General features: G+C 42.5%; 1 protein-coding gene across 1 annotated transcript in view; it reads left to right on the top strand.

Moving 5' to 3' along the window:
* Positions 1-16,610, top strand: part of LOC126456865 (chondroitin sulfate N-acetylgalactosaminyltransferase 2-like) — a 165,389-nt gene extending 148,779 nt beyond the window's left edge. Inside the window, exon 8 of the mRNA XM_050092686.1 lies at positions 13,370-16,610. Coding sequence (XP_049948643.1) covers positions 13,370-13,552 — 183 coding nt within the window. The 3' untranslated portion in view covers positions 13,553-16,610. The remainder of the gene's footprint in view (positions 1-13,369) is intronic.
* Positions 16,611-17,312: the final 702 nt, after the last annotated feature.

Below are 17,312 nucleotides of genomic sequence, written 5' to 3'. Positions count from 1 at the left end.
TCAACAAGTCTTTGGAAGTCCTCTGCAGAAGTACTGAGCCATCCTGCCTCTATATCCGTCTATAAATGCGAAAAAGCTGCCGGCGCAGCATTTTATGCACGAACTGACCTCTCGAATAGTCCCATAAATGTTCGATTAGACCGCTACGGTCACAGGTTCGAGTCCTGCCACGGGCATGGATGTTTGTGATGTCCTTAGGTTAGTTAGGTTCAAGTAGTTCTAAGTTATAGGGGACTGATGACCTCAGAAGTAAAGTCCCACAGTGCTCAGAGCCATTTGAACCATTTTGTTCGATAGAATTCATGTCGGGCGATCGTGGTGGCCAAATCATTCGCTCGAATTGTCCAGAATATTTTTCAAACCAGTCGCGAATACTTGAGTCCCGGTGACGTTACATCGTTCTTTGGGAGCATGAAGTCCGTGAATGGCTGCAAATGGCCTTCAAGAAGCCGAACATAACAATTTCCAGTCAATGATCGGTTCAGTTAGACCAGAGGATCCAGCCCATTCCATGTAAACACAGCCAACACCAGCTTGCACTGTGCCATGTTGACAACTTGGATCCACGGCTTCGTGGGGTCCGCACAGCACTCGAATCTTTCCATCAGCTCTTACCAACTGAAATCGGTACTAATCTGACAACGCCATGGTTTCCCACACGTAGGGTCTAACTGATATGGTCACATGCTCACGAGAGGCGCTGCAACGGTGTCGTGGTATTAGCAATGGCAGTCGAGTAGATCGTGTTCTGCCATAGCCGATCAAAGCCAAATTTCGCCGAACTGACCTAACCGATACGTTCGTCGTAGGTCCCACATTGATTCTGCGGTTATTTCAAACAGTGTTGCCTGTCTGTTAGCACTGACAACTCTGCGCAAACGCCTCTGTCCTCGATAGTTAAGTGAATGCCGTCGGCCACTGAGTTGTCCGTGGTGAGAGAAAATGCCAGAAATTTGGTGTTCTCGGTACACTCTTGACACTATGCATGCCGGTATATTGAGTTCTCTAAAATTTCCTAAGTGGAATATCCCACGCGTCTAGCTGCAGCTACCATTCCGCGTTCAACGTCTGCTAAATCCTGTCGTACAACCATAATCACTTGAAAACTTTTTCACATGAAACATCTGACAAGGGAACTTCCCCATCGCACCCCCCTCAGATTTAGTTATAAGTTGGCACAGGGATAGGCCTTGAAAAACTGAACACAAATCAATCGAGAAAACAGGAAGAAGTTGTGTGGAACTATGAAAAAATAAGCAAAATATACAAACTGACTAGTCCATGCGCAAGGTAAGCAACATCAAGGAGACTGTTAGCTTACGAGCGCCGTGGTCCCGTGGTTAGCGTGAGCAGCTGTTGAACGACAGGTCCTTGGTTCAAATCCTCCCCTGGGTGAAAATTTTAATTTTTTGTTATCAAAGTTCAGGCACACACACATAATCAACTTCGCTCTCCAAAATCCGGGACATGTTCAGATTTGCTTGGACATATACAGAATTTGACGGTCTACGCACGGAAACATTTGAAAACGTAAAAAACATATGTTTTGACAGAGCACAGGGAAAACTGTGAGACTCTGATACTGTTGCATTCACTTGATGCAGTTTATGTGACAATCTCTTATGTTTTCATCACTTTTTTTGGAGTGATTATCACATCCACAAGAAAACCTAAATCGGGCAAGGTAGAAGAATCTTTTTACCCATTCGTCAAGTGTGCAAGTTAGGTGGGTCGACAACATATTCCTGTCATGTCACGCACATGCCGTCACCAGTGTCGTAAAGAATATATCAGACGTGTTTTCCTGTGGAGGAATCGGTTGACCTATGACCTTGCGATCAAATGTATTCGGTTCCTGTTGGAGAGGCACGTCCTTTCGTCTACTAATCGGACGGTTTTGCGGTGCGGTCGCAAAGCACAGACACTAAACTTATTACAGTGAACGGAGACGTCAATGAATGAACGGACAGATGGTAACTTTGCGAAAATAAAGAAAGTAAAATTTTCACTCGAGGGAGGACTCGAACCAAGTACCATTCGTTCCGCAGTTGCTCACTCTAACCACGAGACCACGGCACTCATCGGCTATCATTGTCCATTTATGTTGCATATCTTACACATGGACTACTCAGTTTGTATATTTTGCTCATTTTTTCATAGTTCCACACAACTTCTTCCTGTTTTCTCGATTGATCTGTGTTCAGTTTTTCAAGGCCTATCCCTGTGTCAATTTATAACTAAATTTGAGGGAGGTGCGATGGGGAGGTTCCCTTGTGAGTACAAATGACAGCTCCACCAATGTGTTGCTCTTTTAAACCTACCGCATATCTCAATCCCACGACTTTTGACAGTGTGACAGGCAGAGATTTTCAACTGCTAGCTACCGGTATAGACCAGAAGATTCGTAAGACAAGTTCCAAAGAGGGCGATTCGTGTGAGATTGTTCTAAATGTCTTATCTGACAATTCACTTGAGCAGTTAGAATGCGAACTCCTGAGGAGAGAGTTTTCCATCTATCCAGTGACAAACTCCAGTTTTCTTCTGCTATCAGTGGCTACCAGTTTTAAAGGGATCGTTACCAAATTTAGGAAATCATTTCGGCTTAGCACATGTGGTAAGAAACAGATTTCAAACTATCTGAGCAGCCAGCTTCAAACATACCCCTCGTGGGATGAAGGAGTTAAATATCACTGGATAAAATTCAAATGAATGGTAATACACTTTAAACTTCAATATGTTCAAAACATTTGCGAACGATCATCACTAGACGAAAGTATTACGTAGTCAGAGTGAGCTTCAGCGCGGGTTTAAACGAAGCCAAAATGTATATTAGATAAGTGCAAGAAGAGTCCCATGAAATATAAAAGAAAGTTCTAGTTACGAATGAGGAAGAAATTATAATTAACTCAGTATAAAATCTCAAACAGTCGTTCAACAGCCGTGCTAGCACTGACATGAAAGATGACAGACTATACATACGTAAGTACTCTGATGGCCATGGGAATACATCAAGTGTCAAACTGGCATGATGTGTATACTACCTGCTGGAGTGTGCAAATAACTGACACTTCAGTTCAGCCACGAAAAGCAGGTATGAGTACAGCCATCTAGATTCTCAGATAAGAAAAGATTACTCAACGGGTTTCTCAGTCATAAATCACAATTGCATATTGGTTGTTTGTGTGAGGCAATCCTGGTAAGTCTCCATTCAAATAGAGAAATGCCTGCCAGCACGTGTCTGAATTCCACAGCAGCAGGATCGTGGCCTGCCACGCTGCTTGTACCGTTCAAGGTACCACGACTGTTATGTGAAAATGGAATACCGGTTCAGAAGGCCATACACAACGCCATGCACGATCTAAGAGTCCCACACGACTAGCGCCCAAATGGATACACACACTGTTCACTCTGCCATGCAGGATCGTACAGCCACGTACCTTTAGTCAGGATATGAGCTGGACTCAGGACTAGCACCACATCGTCTTTTCGATGTCCCAGTTCTGTGAGCAACATCACAATGGACGTATCCATTCCATGAGTCTCTGAGAAGAACGGCCGTTGCAGGTGGAATTCGTCATCTCCATATAGACCCATCACCTGGAATGGTAGTGTGGGGTTAGTTTAGTTGGTAATTTGGACTGTAGCTGTTACAGCTGTGACGTGTTAAGACCTATGGCTGCACCCTATCTTCAAGTTCTGCATCATGTCATCACCCAACAAAATAATGCAAGACCGCCTACTGACTCTGCTGTCCTGACATACCTCAATATAGAGAGTGTTCGACTGGGTCCCGGCTTCCACATGTCTTACCGATTATTAAATATTTTCACCTGTTGCGGAGAGATTGGCACGCCGCCACTGACCAGTCATTGTGATAAACTCTGGTACGGAGTTGGAGCAGCATGGAATCCCGTACTTGTATCTATCCTCCAAGCTCAGCTCGACTCGATGCTCTATCTGGTTGAAGGCTTTGTTGCTGCCAGAGGAATCAACTCTGTATACTATGTTTTGCACTCCATGCAATCCCAAATTGCATACAAATTCTGTCACGCATTCTTCCTGCTATACCGTGCATGCACGAAAAGCAATTTTGGTGTATAGAGTATCACATCGTTATTTGGAGGTACAGACACATATTAAAAACTTAAATATACAATATTCATGTTCCCAAAAATAATTAGTTATATATATATATATATATGTAGTCGTTTAATTCACACACGGCCGGCCAGAGTGGCCGTGCGGTTCAAGGCGCTGCAGTCTGGAACCGCAAGACCGCTACGGTCGCAGGTTCGAATCCTGCCTCGGGCATGGATGTTTGTGATGTCCTTAGGTTAGTTAGGTTTAACTAGTTCTAAGTTCTAGGGGACTGATGACCACAACAGTTAAGGCCCATAGTGCTCAGAGCCATTTGAACCATTTGAATTTGAATTCACACACCATTCAAAAACATTCTTTTTGCGCCTATGAACTCTCACTGACGTTATGTGGACTATCTGTTTGATATTAAATTATCCGAGGGTGGCCTACAAAGCCGAAAGCCGGTTAGATGTATTAATTTATACTCATAAAATATCGTATATCTCTGGAAAGAAATTTTTGTGCCGCTAGGAACTTTCGCTGGTGTTTTATGGACTATGTGTTTAGTATTAAATTTTTAGTATTAAGTTATTTAACGACAGCCTAGAAACCGAAAATCGTTTTTTTTAACGTCAGTACTGTGTATTTAAGTTTTTAGTAAAATTTATTTATTTGGTGGCCAGCAGTCTGGAAAGGCACCTAGACCAACTGAGCTGAGACAGTCGATTCTACAGAAATATGCGAAAAATGTCGCTGACCTTCTAGTAGCTGTTTAACGTAGGTTCCAGGAGCAAAGAAAGTCACCAACCGATTGTAAAAATGGCGCTCGTCATTACCGTTTTACATGCAAAAATAAAAATCTATAACATCATCATCTGTGAATGTATACTTTGCCAGCGTATACTATTGATGAAAAGGTCTGCTGTTTTCAGACGGGTGGAAGTGTTTAGATACCACGATTATCATGAAGAGTGCGATACCCTAAAACGTAGCGATATCTCAACACTCTCTTCAGGCTGGAAAAACAAGAGCTTTCCATCTATAACAGTCATTGGTGCTTCCTAATACGAAGCTCATTTTTCTTTCTTCTTCGGCTCCATGACTTTCCGAACGACCTTCTTTCTCTCTTTTTTTCCCTCCGTTAGTTGTGTTTCTCCTGCTTCAAGTGATGTAATGCATTCAGCTACGTTAAGCGTCAAGTGCTTTATAGTTATATTGCAGTGCACAATTTTTTTCTCTGTTAGTATTGACATCGTTTTCCCGTCTATCACAATTTGCATCTTTAGTTAATAGTTTCTATTTTGTAAGTAGCTGTTTACTCGACGTCGTTTATTTAGTCATTTGTCTGAGTCTTGCAACTCTCTCTGTCTCACTCTCTTCTCTCTCTCTCTCTCTCTCTCTCTCTCTCTCTCTCTCTCTCTCTCTCCCTCTCTCTCTGTTCCCCTATCCCAGCGAGATCAATGGAAAGCAGGTTGTGTAGCCAGACTGTTATTTATTTCGAATTTCTCATTTCAGTATTTCACTGAGTAGGACCGTGACATTGCATTTGGTCCATCTACCGCCAGAATTTCACGGTGAATCCGTGCGCAATTTAAACTTTTTGCCCACAAGAATAACACTGTCTGGAGTACTTCAATTATGCGGTACGTTTCCAGTTGTTGCACCACTTCACGTGCGCACTGTGTTGCACTTGTTACCCGTGCTGTAGTACACCTGCCTCTACAGGAGAACCGGAACATACACTCTCTACTGATAGTGTGCCATATATAAGGCATCTCCAAAAAACACCGACAAGATAGAGGTACAGGTTCCTGACACCAAAACAAGAAAAAAATATGTAGTAAACTGACAGCCGGTATCTCAGGAAGGGGCAGGATAAGGTTACGATTGTGGATCGGGCCGTAATCAATTATACTCGGTTGCACAGCAAATACGTAAACGTTATTTAAAGAAATTAAAAATTTTAAAACAATCTCTTACAAAACCACAATTTACTGTATGACAACTGAAGGCCTTATTACAAAAATTCCACAATTTTGGTGCCGACGGCCACCAACAGTAACTTCAAACAACAAACGACTGAAGGCTTGAATTAGAAGTCAGAAGAACAATTCCAAATAGCACTTATTAGGATAAATGATTTGTTTTAAAACAAACTGTAGCATGGTTGAAGGCCTTATTATAAAAGAAGTGAATTATTACTCGGCTGAAGGCCACAAACAATTTCAAATAAAAAACGGCTGAAGGCCTGAATTAGAATTCAGGAAAACAATTCCAAAAAGGCACACATCTCATCAAATACCTTGCTTTTAAAACAAGTTTGCTTTAAAAAAACTTATTGTAACATGGCTGAAGGCCTTATTATGAAAGAAGTGAAGTTATTGCTCGGCTGAAGGCCACACCAACAACAATTAGAAACTTCCTGGCAGGTTAAAACTGTGTGTCGGACCGAGACTCGCAATCGGGACCTTTGCCTTTCGCGGGCAAGTGCTCTACCAACTGAGCTACCGAAGCACGACTCACGCCCGGTACTCACAGCTTCACTTCTGCCAGTACCTCGTCTCCTACCTTCCAAACTTTACAAAAGCTCTCCTGAGAACCTTGCAGAACTAGCACTCCTGAAAGAAAGGACATTGTGTATGGCTTAGCCACAGCCTGGGCGATGTTTCCAGAATGATGAGTCGTGCTTGGGTAGCTCAGTTGGTAGAGTACTAGCCCGCGAAAGGCAAAGGTCACGAATTCGAGTCTCGGTCCGGCACACAGTTTTAATCTGCCAGGAAGTTTCATATCAGCGCACACTCCGCTGCAGAGTGAAAATCTCATTCTGGAATAACTAGAAAATTACGAATATCCTTAAAAGGACATCAGAATCCAAGGAATCAGGACAAGCGGTTCTCAGCAAATGTTCCAAGGGTCGACTGGGAAGGTAACTCAAACATCAGGTAAGGTGAGACAGGCAGCCAAGAGGTGTAGTCATGTAACAGGATGGCAACTCAAACTAGGGGCAGCCTAAGCGCCGACCGACCGACTAACGTCCGATCGCCGGGACAACGATGGAATATGCTTACGCAAGGACGAAGAGACAGACTGCACTACGTCTTCAGAAAACTCCCAAGGCCGAAGGGAACACTAGAACCAAGGTAGACCTCCCAAAAAAAATTTGCACAGTACAATACGAGAGGCTGTTCTACTACATGCAGTGTCAGACAGCATCAACACGACGAGGAAAGGTACACTGCCGGAAAAGTACGCTAACTTCCAGAATAGGTAACTGAGGCGTTAGCGGCCACAAGGCAGAAAATACCGCTGGTTGCACTTCACTGATACGAATAATACTAAATTAAATGATGAATAACAAATAGAGAAACACGGCTGCAATATTTCATCGCCTCGAAACACTACACTCTTTACCTTCTGGCTCAGTGGCCCCGGGAGCAACAACCCACCGACCAAAGGCGAGATATCTTCACTCAACTTAAACGTCCAGGGTTCGGTGTGCAACGAAGTCGTCGCTGTCGCAGCTACCCCTCCTCGATCCGGCAGTGGCAGCACGCGCCAGCGGCCCCGGCTTGCCCGCGTGCAGCACGGACCTGCTCGCTGCTGCGCCCCAACCGAAATGATGTCCGTTCGCCACCTTCCACCCCACCCGGAAATACTAGCGGTCGCTCCAAAGATAGTACCACAGTACTAGTAACGATAAGCGCTGCTGCTGCCACTCACGGGCAGGCAAACCAGAAACTTAGTGACGCCAGTAAATCGAATAAGAAACGAGATGCCATAACCGCAATGACAAGATGCCAAGCAATGAACGGCATGAACACTAGCCGCGCACTGCTCGTAAACATGGGCTCTAAAATTCATACCTTCAGTACTATGAAACGGGTCTCTTCTGCTGTAAGGAGACTGCTTTCTATATTTTGAGAGAAAGTAGCAGGAACCAAAGCAAGGAAACGATATCCAGTACACAAATCTGAAATGTGTACTTTAACAGCTACTAGCACTTGTTCATTTTCGTTAGTGTGAGACACATCTCTTCTACTGAACAAGTGCTCATAGCTCTTAAGGTATGCATTGTACAGCCCAGGTTTACTAGACTTTTTTTTCTAGTTTTGGTGCAAGGAAAGGAACCTGTCCCTAAGGTTTGTTGGTGAATGGCGCTGATGAATGAAAGTTCCTTTGACCATGTGCCATGCGTTCCTTGTGTGTTACAGTCCGTGTGATTGACACAGCATACTGTAAACAGCAGAATGGTCCGTCATTCATGTCGGGAACGATGGTATTTTGTATACGGCCAAGCACATGGAAACGTTCGAGAAGCAGCGTGTCTTTCAGAAACTGGTCCTCCAAATCGGATGCACGCACAGTCGGCCGCCTCTCTGCACGTTCGTCTATCTGAAGGGACCCGTGATCACACAAACGCCCAAAAAGGGCGAATGCAGGCTGCTTCCCCTTATTTCGCCTCAGTTACACTATTTCGGCGATTGCTGTGCAAACACTTTTTCCACGTACGCGTATCCCATAATTACTCTACCACTCAAACATTGGGATTACACTCGGCTGGTGTGAGACATTCCTGGGAAGGGGTTGGAGAGGGGAGAGGGGGGGGGATCCCTTGGGGACGAACCGCACAATAACCCTGGGTTCGGCGTGGGACGGCGGTGGGGTGAGTGGACTGCTTTAGCCTATTGCGGGGTTATGAACCGCTGAGGACTATGGCGGGGACGAAGCCTCTCCGTCGTTTCAAGGTCCCCAATTCCATACAATACAAGCCTTCAACAAAACCCAAATACATATTATGTTGCGTGACTAACACACACAACAACTAGTCATAATGTTACATATGGGTGTTTGAACTTGTAAGGTGTCAACACGATATGGTGTATTTTTTGTTGACTGCTACCCTTTTTCATATATATATATATATATATATATATATATATATATATATATATATATATATATATAGTGGCGGTCAAAATAATAGAGCCACCTGGCAAAGGTTTGGAATAAAGTGCACATTTATTACTTGACATGTTTGAACTATGATGGAAACCATTACAACCGAGTCACATTGTACTATAGTCAGTTATATCGATAACACAACACAAAATAATCAGTAATAATCGATAATATTCAAAAGAATACCAGACCACAGGGTCAAAAAAATAGAGCCAATTGAAACAAATATATTGTACTTGATCTCAGTCTTATGAAACGTACAGGAACAGTCTTTTTTGCATAGGACTGCATTAGTACTTCGTGGGGTAACCCTTATTTTTGAGGATTGCCCTGCACCTCTTACCCATAGAGTCTACTAAACGCCTGCATTCGTCACTACTGATCGCATACCAGGCTCTCTGGATTTCTTCCCACAGTTTTTCTGACGATGTAGCTTTTGAGCGGTCAATTCTCTTGTCTAAGATCTCCCATAAGTTCTCAATGGGTGATGCGTCAGGGGACTGAGGTGGCCACTCTAATACTTCGATATTGTGCTCTTGAACAAACTGCCTTATGATCCTTGCAGTATGCTTTGGATCGTTATCGTGCTGAAATTTCCATTTCAGCGGCATTTCCTCTTCAGTATAAGGCAGCATCACATTTGCCAAGATGTCTTTGTACATTTCTGCGTTCATTATGCCGTTGATACGGTGTATTGGACCAATGCCGTACCACGAAAAACATCCCCATACCATAACACTTCCGCCACCGTATTTCACAGTTTTTAAAGTGTACTTGGGATTAAATTCCTGGTTTGGTGGGCGGCGCACATAGACTTTTCCGTCTGAGGCAAACCTATTAAACTTGGATTCATCGGACCAAAGGATGTTCCTCCACCAAGTATTAGGTTTTTGTTCATTTCTCCGGGCAAAGGCTAACCTTTTCCGAACATTAGCTTGTGAAACATGTGGCTTCTTTCTTGCAATGCGCCCATTCAATTTTGCAGATCTCAGTCGTCTTTGAATCGTTGAGGTTGATGGTTGAACATCATGTTCGTCGCTAAACAAAATGGCTTTCAGTCGTGGTGTTGACAAAAATGGGTCTTTCTTCACTTCCCTAGTGATGAGTCTGTCTACGCGAGGAGTAGTTACACGAGGTCGCCCCCTGTTCTCCACCTGCGGCTTTGTTTGTTTTGACCGTCTCATGGCGTTCTGGACTCGTTTTCGCGAAACGTGCAAGACATTGGCTATTTTATTCATGGACATCGCACTTTTGAACATCCGGAACATTACTATACGCTCATCTTCACTGGTATGCTTTGCTCTGCCCATCTAGACGAATGTAAACAAAACCACACGTCAATTCACATACAAAACAACTGCATAAAAATCAATTTAAAGGCACATGTGTAAAGCGGCTCTATTATTTTGACCCATAAGATTCTTACCTTTATGCCTCTTTTCACACGTCTAGCTCAAACGCTTCCTTTCGGACGACTAAAGATAGCAGCAACGTCTTCCCTGATGTTGTCTACAAGGGACTGACAACACGGCACTCGTGGCGATTTCGCGAACTAATAGATATCCTAGTTCTTAATCTCGTCAATAGAGGTGGCTCTATTATTTCGACCGCCACTGTATATATATATATGTGTGTGTGTGTGTGTGTGTGTGTGTGTGTGTGTGTGTGTGTGTGTGCGCGCACGCGTACTTTTTTCGTTGTTGTTGCTGTTATTGTTGTTGCAGCTACTGTTGTTGCTGTCACCATCAGCCTGTAATCTGGTTTGAAGCAGCTCACCACTTTAGTCTATCTTGTGCAACTGTTTCATATGTGCATAACTTCTGGCGCTTTGCACCAATTTGAACTTGCTAGTTGGTTAGTTACTTTCTTGTTCCATGGATTATTTTGCACGATAAGTCATCATGATGTGGAACGAGTCATTTTAGATTCATATTGCAATCCTCTCCCTCCGAAATGAAAACAAGATATACAGATTGAGTTATCAATTCCTATCCATATCATTTTACACATTACAAACCTAGAAATTCTTCTACGGAATAGGGGTTGTCAAGGAGATACTTTTTCAATTTATTTTCAAATTTTACCTTGCTGTTTGTTAGACATTTTGTATCACTCGGTAAGTGGTCCAAAATTTTTGTTGCAGCATCGTGCACACCATTCTGTGCTAAAGACAACCTTAATGTTGAGTAATGGTGTCATTTTTTCTTCTAGTATTGTGGTTATGTACCTCACTGTTCCTTCTGAACAGCACACTTCACGATTGAATGAATATACTGTGAAGTGGTAGTCAGAGTGCCCAGCTCCGTAAACATGCTCTACTCTTCGTCTGCAGTTTTCACCTCCTCTCCTTCCCCGACTATTTGTTGACGCTGCAGGGTGCGTTCTATCAATCTATCCCTTTTTAGTCAAGTTCTCCGATAAGGATCTTTTCTCCACACTGCTGTTCAGTACTTCTTCGTTCGTGTGTTACATTGACGCATATAGGCCCTCCCCACCGGTATTCCATTCGTGTGATTAGGCCCCCATGCTAATGTACGGCAGTTGCCCCAGCCTTCCATAGAAATAAAGTTACAATCTTTACGGTTCGCAGCTCGTGGTCTTGCGGTAGCGTACTCGCTCCCGGCGCACGGGGTCCCAGGTTCGATTCCCGGTGGGGTTAGGGATTTTCTCTGCCTCGTGATGACTGGGTGTTGTGTGTTCTTCATCATCATTTCATCATCATTGACTCACAAGTCGCCGAAGTGGCGTCAGCTAAAAAGGACTCGCAATACGGCGGCCGATCTTCCCCGCATGGGGCCTCCCGGCCACCAATGCCATACGATCACTTGACTATAATCTTTACAAACAAAAATCGCATCCTGCCCGCCACATAGACAAACGTTTGCGTTCAATATCAGTTTGAAGCCGGCGCCGGTGGCCGAGCAGTTTTAGGCGCTTCAGTCGGAACCGGGCGTCTGCTACGGTCGCAGGTTCGAATCCTGCCTCGGGCGTGGATGTGTGTGATGTCCTTAGGTTAGTTGGGTTTAAGCAGTTCTAAGTTCTACGGGACTCATGACCTCAGATGTTAAGTCCCATAGAGCTCAGAGCCATTTGAACCATTTTCTATCAGTCTGAGGAAAGCCATAAAATATAACGGACAACCACCAGCAACACGTGTACTCAAACCCCCTTTTCACATCTCATAACTAAGGAAGCAAGGAAAGCGTTTCTGAAGATGAGAAATTTGTTAACATCGAGTATAGATTCAAATGTCAGGAAGTCGTTTCTGAAAGTATTTGTATGGATTGTAGCCATTTTTGGAAGTGAAACATGGACGATAAACAGTTTGGACAAGAAGAGAATAGAAGCTTTCGAAATGTGGTGTTACTGAAGTATGCTGAAGATTAGATGAGTAGATCACATAACTAATGAGGAGGTATTGAATAGAATTGGGGAGAAGAGGAGTTTGTGGCACAACTTGACTAGAAGAAGGGATCGGTTGGTAGGACATGTTCTGAGGCATCAAGGGATCACCAATTTGGTACTGGAGGGCAGCATGGAGGGTAAAAATCGTAGAGGGAGACCAAGAGATGAATACACCAACCAGATTCAGAAGGATGTAGGTTGCAGTAGGTACTGGGAGATGAAGAAGCTTGCACAGGATAGAGTAGCATGTAGAGCTGCATCAAACCAGTCTCAGGGCTGTAGATCACAACAGCAACAATTAACTCACCATTTAACACCTTTCCTTGCAACTAAAAATATCAGATGGCTCTGGATTCCAAGATCTTCCTGTGGTGCTGTTACTTAAATTCACGATATTTTATTCGTCGTCTTACCAGCCAAAGTCAAAAACTACTAGAATATGAGTATAGGTTATATTCACATGTCTCTGAATGTTAGCTGCCTCATGGAAAAATAAACAGTAAAAGTCCCCTACAAACATTATTCTCTAAATTAGGTACATTGTATGTAGTAGGTAGCTATTATAAAATGGTCAGATCAGTACGTTTGATGATATACAGACACAGTTTCACAAAATTATCGTATTTATTTTGTAATAAATTATGCTCCACCCTTCTCCCTTCTTAGAAATTCATGTTTTTTTTCCTTCCTCCAGTTGACATTTTGAGTACGCTCTGGTAGGTTGTTCGTTTTTGTTTTATTATGATGACTGTTCAAAGTGGATCATTTTTTCCTGAAACGTGTTGAGTGTCACAAGTAAAAGCTTGTAGTGCTTTCACAGCTGTTTGAAGGTGGTGTCATTTAAACATTTTCTGTAGATTGCAGATCATGGAGCCTACAGCAAATGGTGTTTTTTGAGTACACGCGTGTGCTCCTTCTGTTGCAGGAGTGCGGCCGGCGGCTGCCCGCGGACCAGTACCGCGCCTGCCTGCGCTCGCGCGCCCTCAGCGAGGCGTCGCACGCCCAGCTCGGCTTCCTCGCCTTCCGGGACGAGCTGACCCCCGCCCTCGGCGGAGTCGGAAACGTCAGCAGCGGCAGCCACAGCGGGCAGCCCGCCAGGAGGGCGTGACGTCAGCACAGGCGCACAGCGGGCCCAGCCGGGGCGGGTGGGAGCCAGCCCAGCTGCAAGAGTGGTAGGGTGTGGAGGCGAGCGTGAGGAAGGTCGGGCAGTGGGTCTGGGGAAAGCTTGAGGACAAACGAGTGTGCACTGGGCCAAAGACCACTCAAAGAAACCGAGCAACTGAACGTGATACTCATTCGTAGGATTCTGTGGCCAATTTCACCTGCAAATCCACCTGAGCATTACACCTTATTGCACTATAAAATGAAATAAAAATATGGAAGCGTGTTTTGGACATCTTTTGGGTCATCTCCACTGCATCTAGAGTGCTGGTTCCTGAACAATTAATGATATCTCAGCCCAGTTCTCATATGGCAGTCAGTTGGAGTGTGTATCAAGTCAAAGAAGATAGATAGACTGATTTAATTCTACCAGACAAATATCAATGATTGGCAGAGGACAGAGAAGAAGCTGAGTGTTGGCATTCAAGAAATGATGCTGCATTCCCGCCGGCTGACACGTTTTTCTGCTAGTATGATGGAAGTTTATTGTTTCAAGATAACATTTACGTAAAACTTATATTTGCCTATACAACAGAGATGACTGAGATGGTTCATCAAACCTTCCACGTTGGTATTGGCTGTCTTTGCTATAACATGCTTTACAAGTAACAGTAAGGCAAAATGTCAGGTATCATACCACTAAACACCATTCCTGTCTCTTGATTCTGTACCAATTAGCCATGAGAACGTGAGAACTACTAATGCGGTTGAAGAAGGACTCAGGCCATGGCATTATAACCTGGCAAGAGGGAACAAGTGTAGTATGTAGTCCGACGAGAGCAAGAAAGCGACAAAACTGGCACCTTCACTATTATGCACCTGTCTCTGGTTACAACAAATCTCTTACCTGTTGCATGCACCTGTCACTGCTTATGACAAATCTCTTACCTGCTGCAATACAGACACACTATTCCCAAACTAATGGTTGACTTGAACAGAAGCAGTGAGTTGAAATGTAAGTATCCATTTAGGAGTACTGCTTATTCTCTTAAGGCACTACACACATATACGTGACTCACATGCTCCTTTTTATAATAAAGAGTATAGCAAATGTTTCACATTTTGTTGTAACAATAATACAATAAAGAGTGTGAACTACAAATCGCTTCTATGAAGCACCTACAGTCACAAGACCCGTTGAAGAAATGACAACACTTAAGGATATTATGTACTTGGAAAAAGTTGCCAAATGAAGGATATTTCTCTAGCAAAGATTACAGTATATGTATACCAATGCTATTCTCCCATATTAAAATAGTGGATCACTGAGCTAATAAGTAATAATACGGAGAGGGAGGGGGGATGCAAGAAGACACGATGAAACAGAAAACAAATTTTAGGTTAAAGGACTGTTAATCAACAGTAGTCAAAATTTATATACTTCTTAATGCTTGTCCAATCCTCAGTAGGACTGAGTTACCCAGACATGGCACATTTAGCAACTTCTTGTCTCTTTTGACACCAGTTTCCAGAATTTTCCGTTATTTACCTCCTGCCTAAATCGGTAGAAATGTTGCACCAGTGAGTCATTAACTTCCATGCTATACTGAATGCTCTAATCCTGTAATTTATTCCAGTCGCTCAATCATGCTGTATGAGGTCAATTACAAAATCACCTATAGAGTGCACTGATTGTTCTGTATTATCTGTGAATACAAGTAGAACTCACAGTAAAGAAAGAACAGACAGAACAATTCCATGCTCTAAGTAAAGAACTAGCACAAGTTCTACATAGCTTCATTGCATCCTTCGTTCCCACTCTTCTTCACATTTCAGAAGTTCACTTTTGAGGTATATGCAGTAGTCTCGTTTGCTTTATTTTCTTATTTTACCCAGAAACAGCTATTCCCAACGTAGAGTCATTTCTCCTCCAACGTTAGTTATGCCATTTTTGAAAATTTCTCAATATTAAACATACCTCAGAAATCAATATTAACGGTACCACAAACATATAATTAGCCCCAGCGGTCCAAAACTTCCACCATCTTCGTGTCTTCTGTGTTCATTGCCAATGCAGATGTTATTCTTCATCAGATTCAAGCATTTTATTCACTGTAACATTTTATGGGACAATTTAGCTCTAAGTCGGCAAAATTAACTATCTTATTTCAACTGTAGCTCTTACTGGTTTTTCTCTCTCTTTCTGCCTCTGTCTTCTTTGATTTTTGCTTTAATGTTACGCATTCTCTTCTTTCTTCAGTCGATTTAGACGTTTAACGCTATGGAATTAATATTAATCATTCTGCGAGAAGTGTGTGTTGGATCTTCTTACAAGTAAAAGTACAGCTCTCACAGATCAAGCTCGTTTTGGTTGTGTGAAGGACATTACCGAATAAACTTTGACTGGATTTGCAGGATTTACAAAGAAATTAATCTGCATATTGGACATATTTCTATCATTAATCTAAGATGAAAAAGAAAAGGGCTATCTATGTACAGGGACAGTGTTAAAAGATAATTTACTATCAAATTGCTATGATATATTTCACTGATGAACATTACACTATAATGTTCACATGGCCGTTATATGCTAGTGAAATTATTATGTCACCTACATCTATTTTCATAACACAACAATCCGTGAAGCACACAAATTTTATTCTCTGCAACAATCCCTTTGACATTATAAGAAGCAAATAGTAAGGTTAGTGACAGTTACCACTGTAATTCTGGAATGTGTAGACCACCAACAAACCACAAATGAATATGATTTGTCATATTTGGGAAGACTATGAGACTAACAATAAATCAAATATGTATGAAGTAGTGGACAATCATGTAATATTTACAGCCGTGATGTACAAAGTCCCAAAGCTGTTTGCAAACATCAGTGTCACATGGACAATAATTAGTATGATGATCAGGTCTATGACACATTGAAATTTTCTGGTTTATGGTTTTTGAAGAGCACAGTCAACAGACAGAGGTAGGTTAGATGCAGCCAAAGGTTTTGTAACTGTACAAAAATGTGCATTAAACGTTGATGATTGTAATATTTTAGTAATAAAATTGTTAGCTCTAAGTCTAATAAAAGTTATGTTTCTAGTGTGTTCCCTCTTTAACCTCAATGGTTCCATTCCTTGATCACCAGTGCGATAGCATTTTTTTTAATCAACAGGCAGAATTAGTTCTTCTTGCAGAGAATAGAAGCCTTACTGTCAAGCTGAAAAAAGAAGCATCAACAGGGAAAATAGTAAATGATGATTTTGTTAGAAGTATTTTACACAAGTGGGATAAACAAACTCTGGAAGAACACAGCTAATCCATTTTGTTACTCTCAGGAATAGTACCTCCTCTTAACGTAGTGTACCTACAAAATACAATAAACAACGTAAAGGATTGCGAGTTCTTGGAGTCCATATTGATGAAAACGTAAACTGAAGAAACCATAAACTGGAAAAACCAAATAACAGAACTACACCCTTGTCCTGTTTTTTGACCTCGGAATAGCTGCCTGATTTGGTGATGGCCTATTTTCATTCACTGATGTCCCACAGTATGATGTTGTGCACAATATTTATTCACTGCAAAAAAGAAAGTAATTATCATTGTGTGTGTCAGTCACATATGTACATCTTGTAATCATCTACTTGCATTTAAGCAACTGTGACTTTTAACAATAGTCTCATAGTACTTTATTCGGTCACGAAATTTCTTGTCAACTAGCTATTCAGTTTGAGAGTAACAGAAATATTTACAAGTGCAAT

This window comes from Schistocerca serialis, chromosome 1 (genome assembly GCF_023864345.2).
Source record: "Schistocerca serialis cubense isolate TAMUIC-IGC-003099 chromosome 1, iqSchSeri2.2, whole genome shotgun sequence".
NCBI lineage: Eukaryota > Metazoa > Arthropoda > Insecta > Orthoptera > Acrididae > Schistocerca > Schistocerca serialis.
This window is presented reverse-complemented; position numbering and strand designations above follow the sequence as displayed.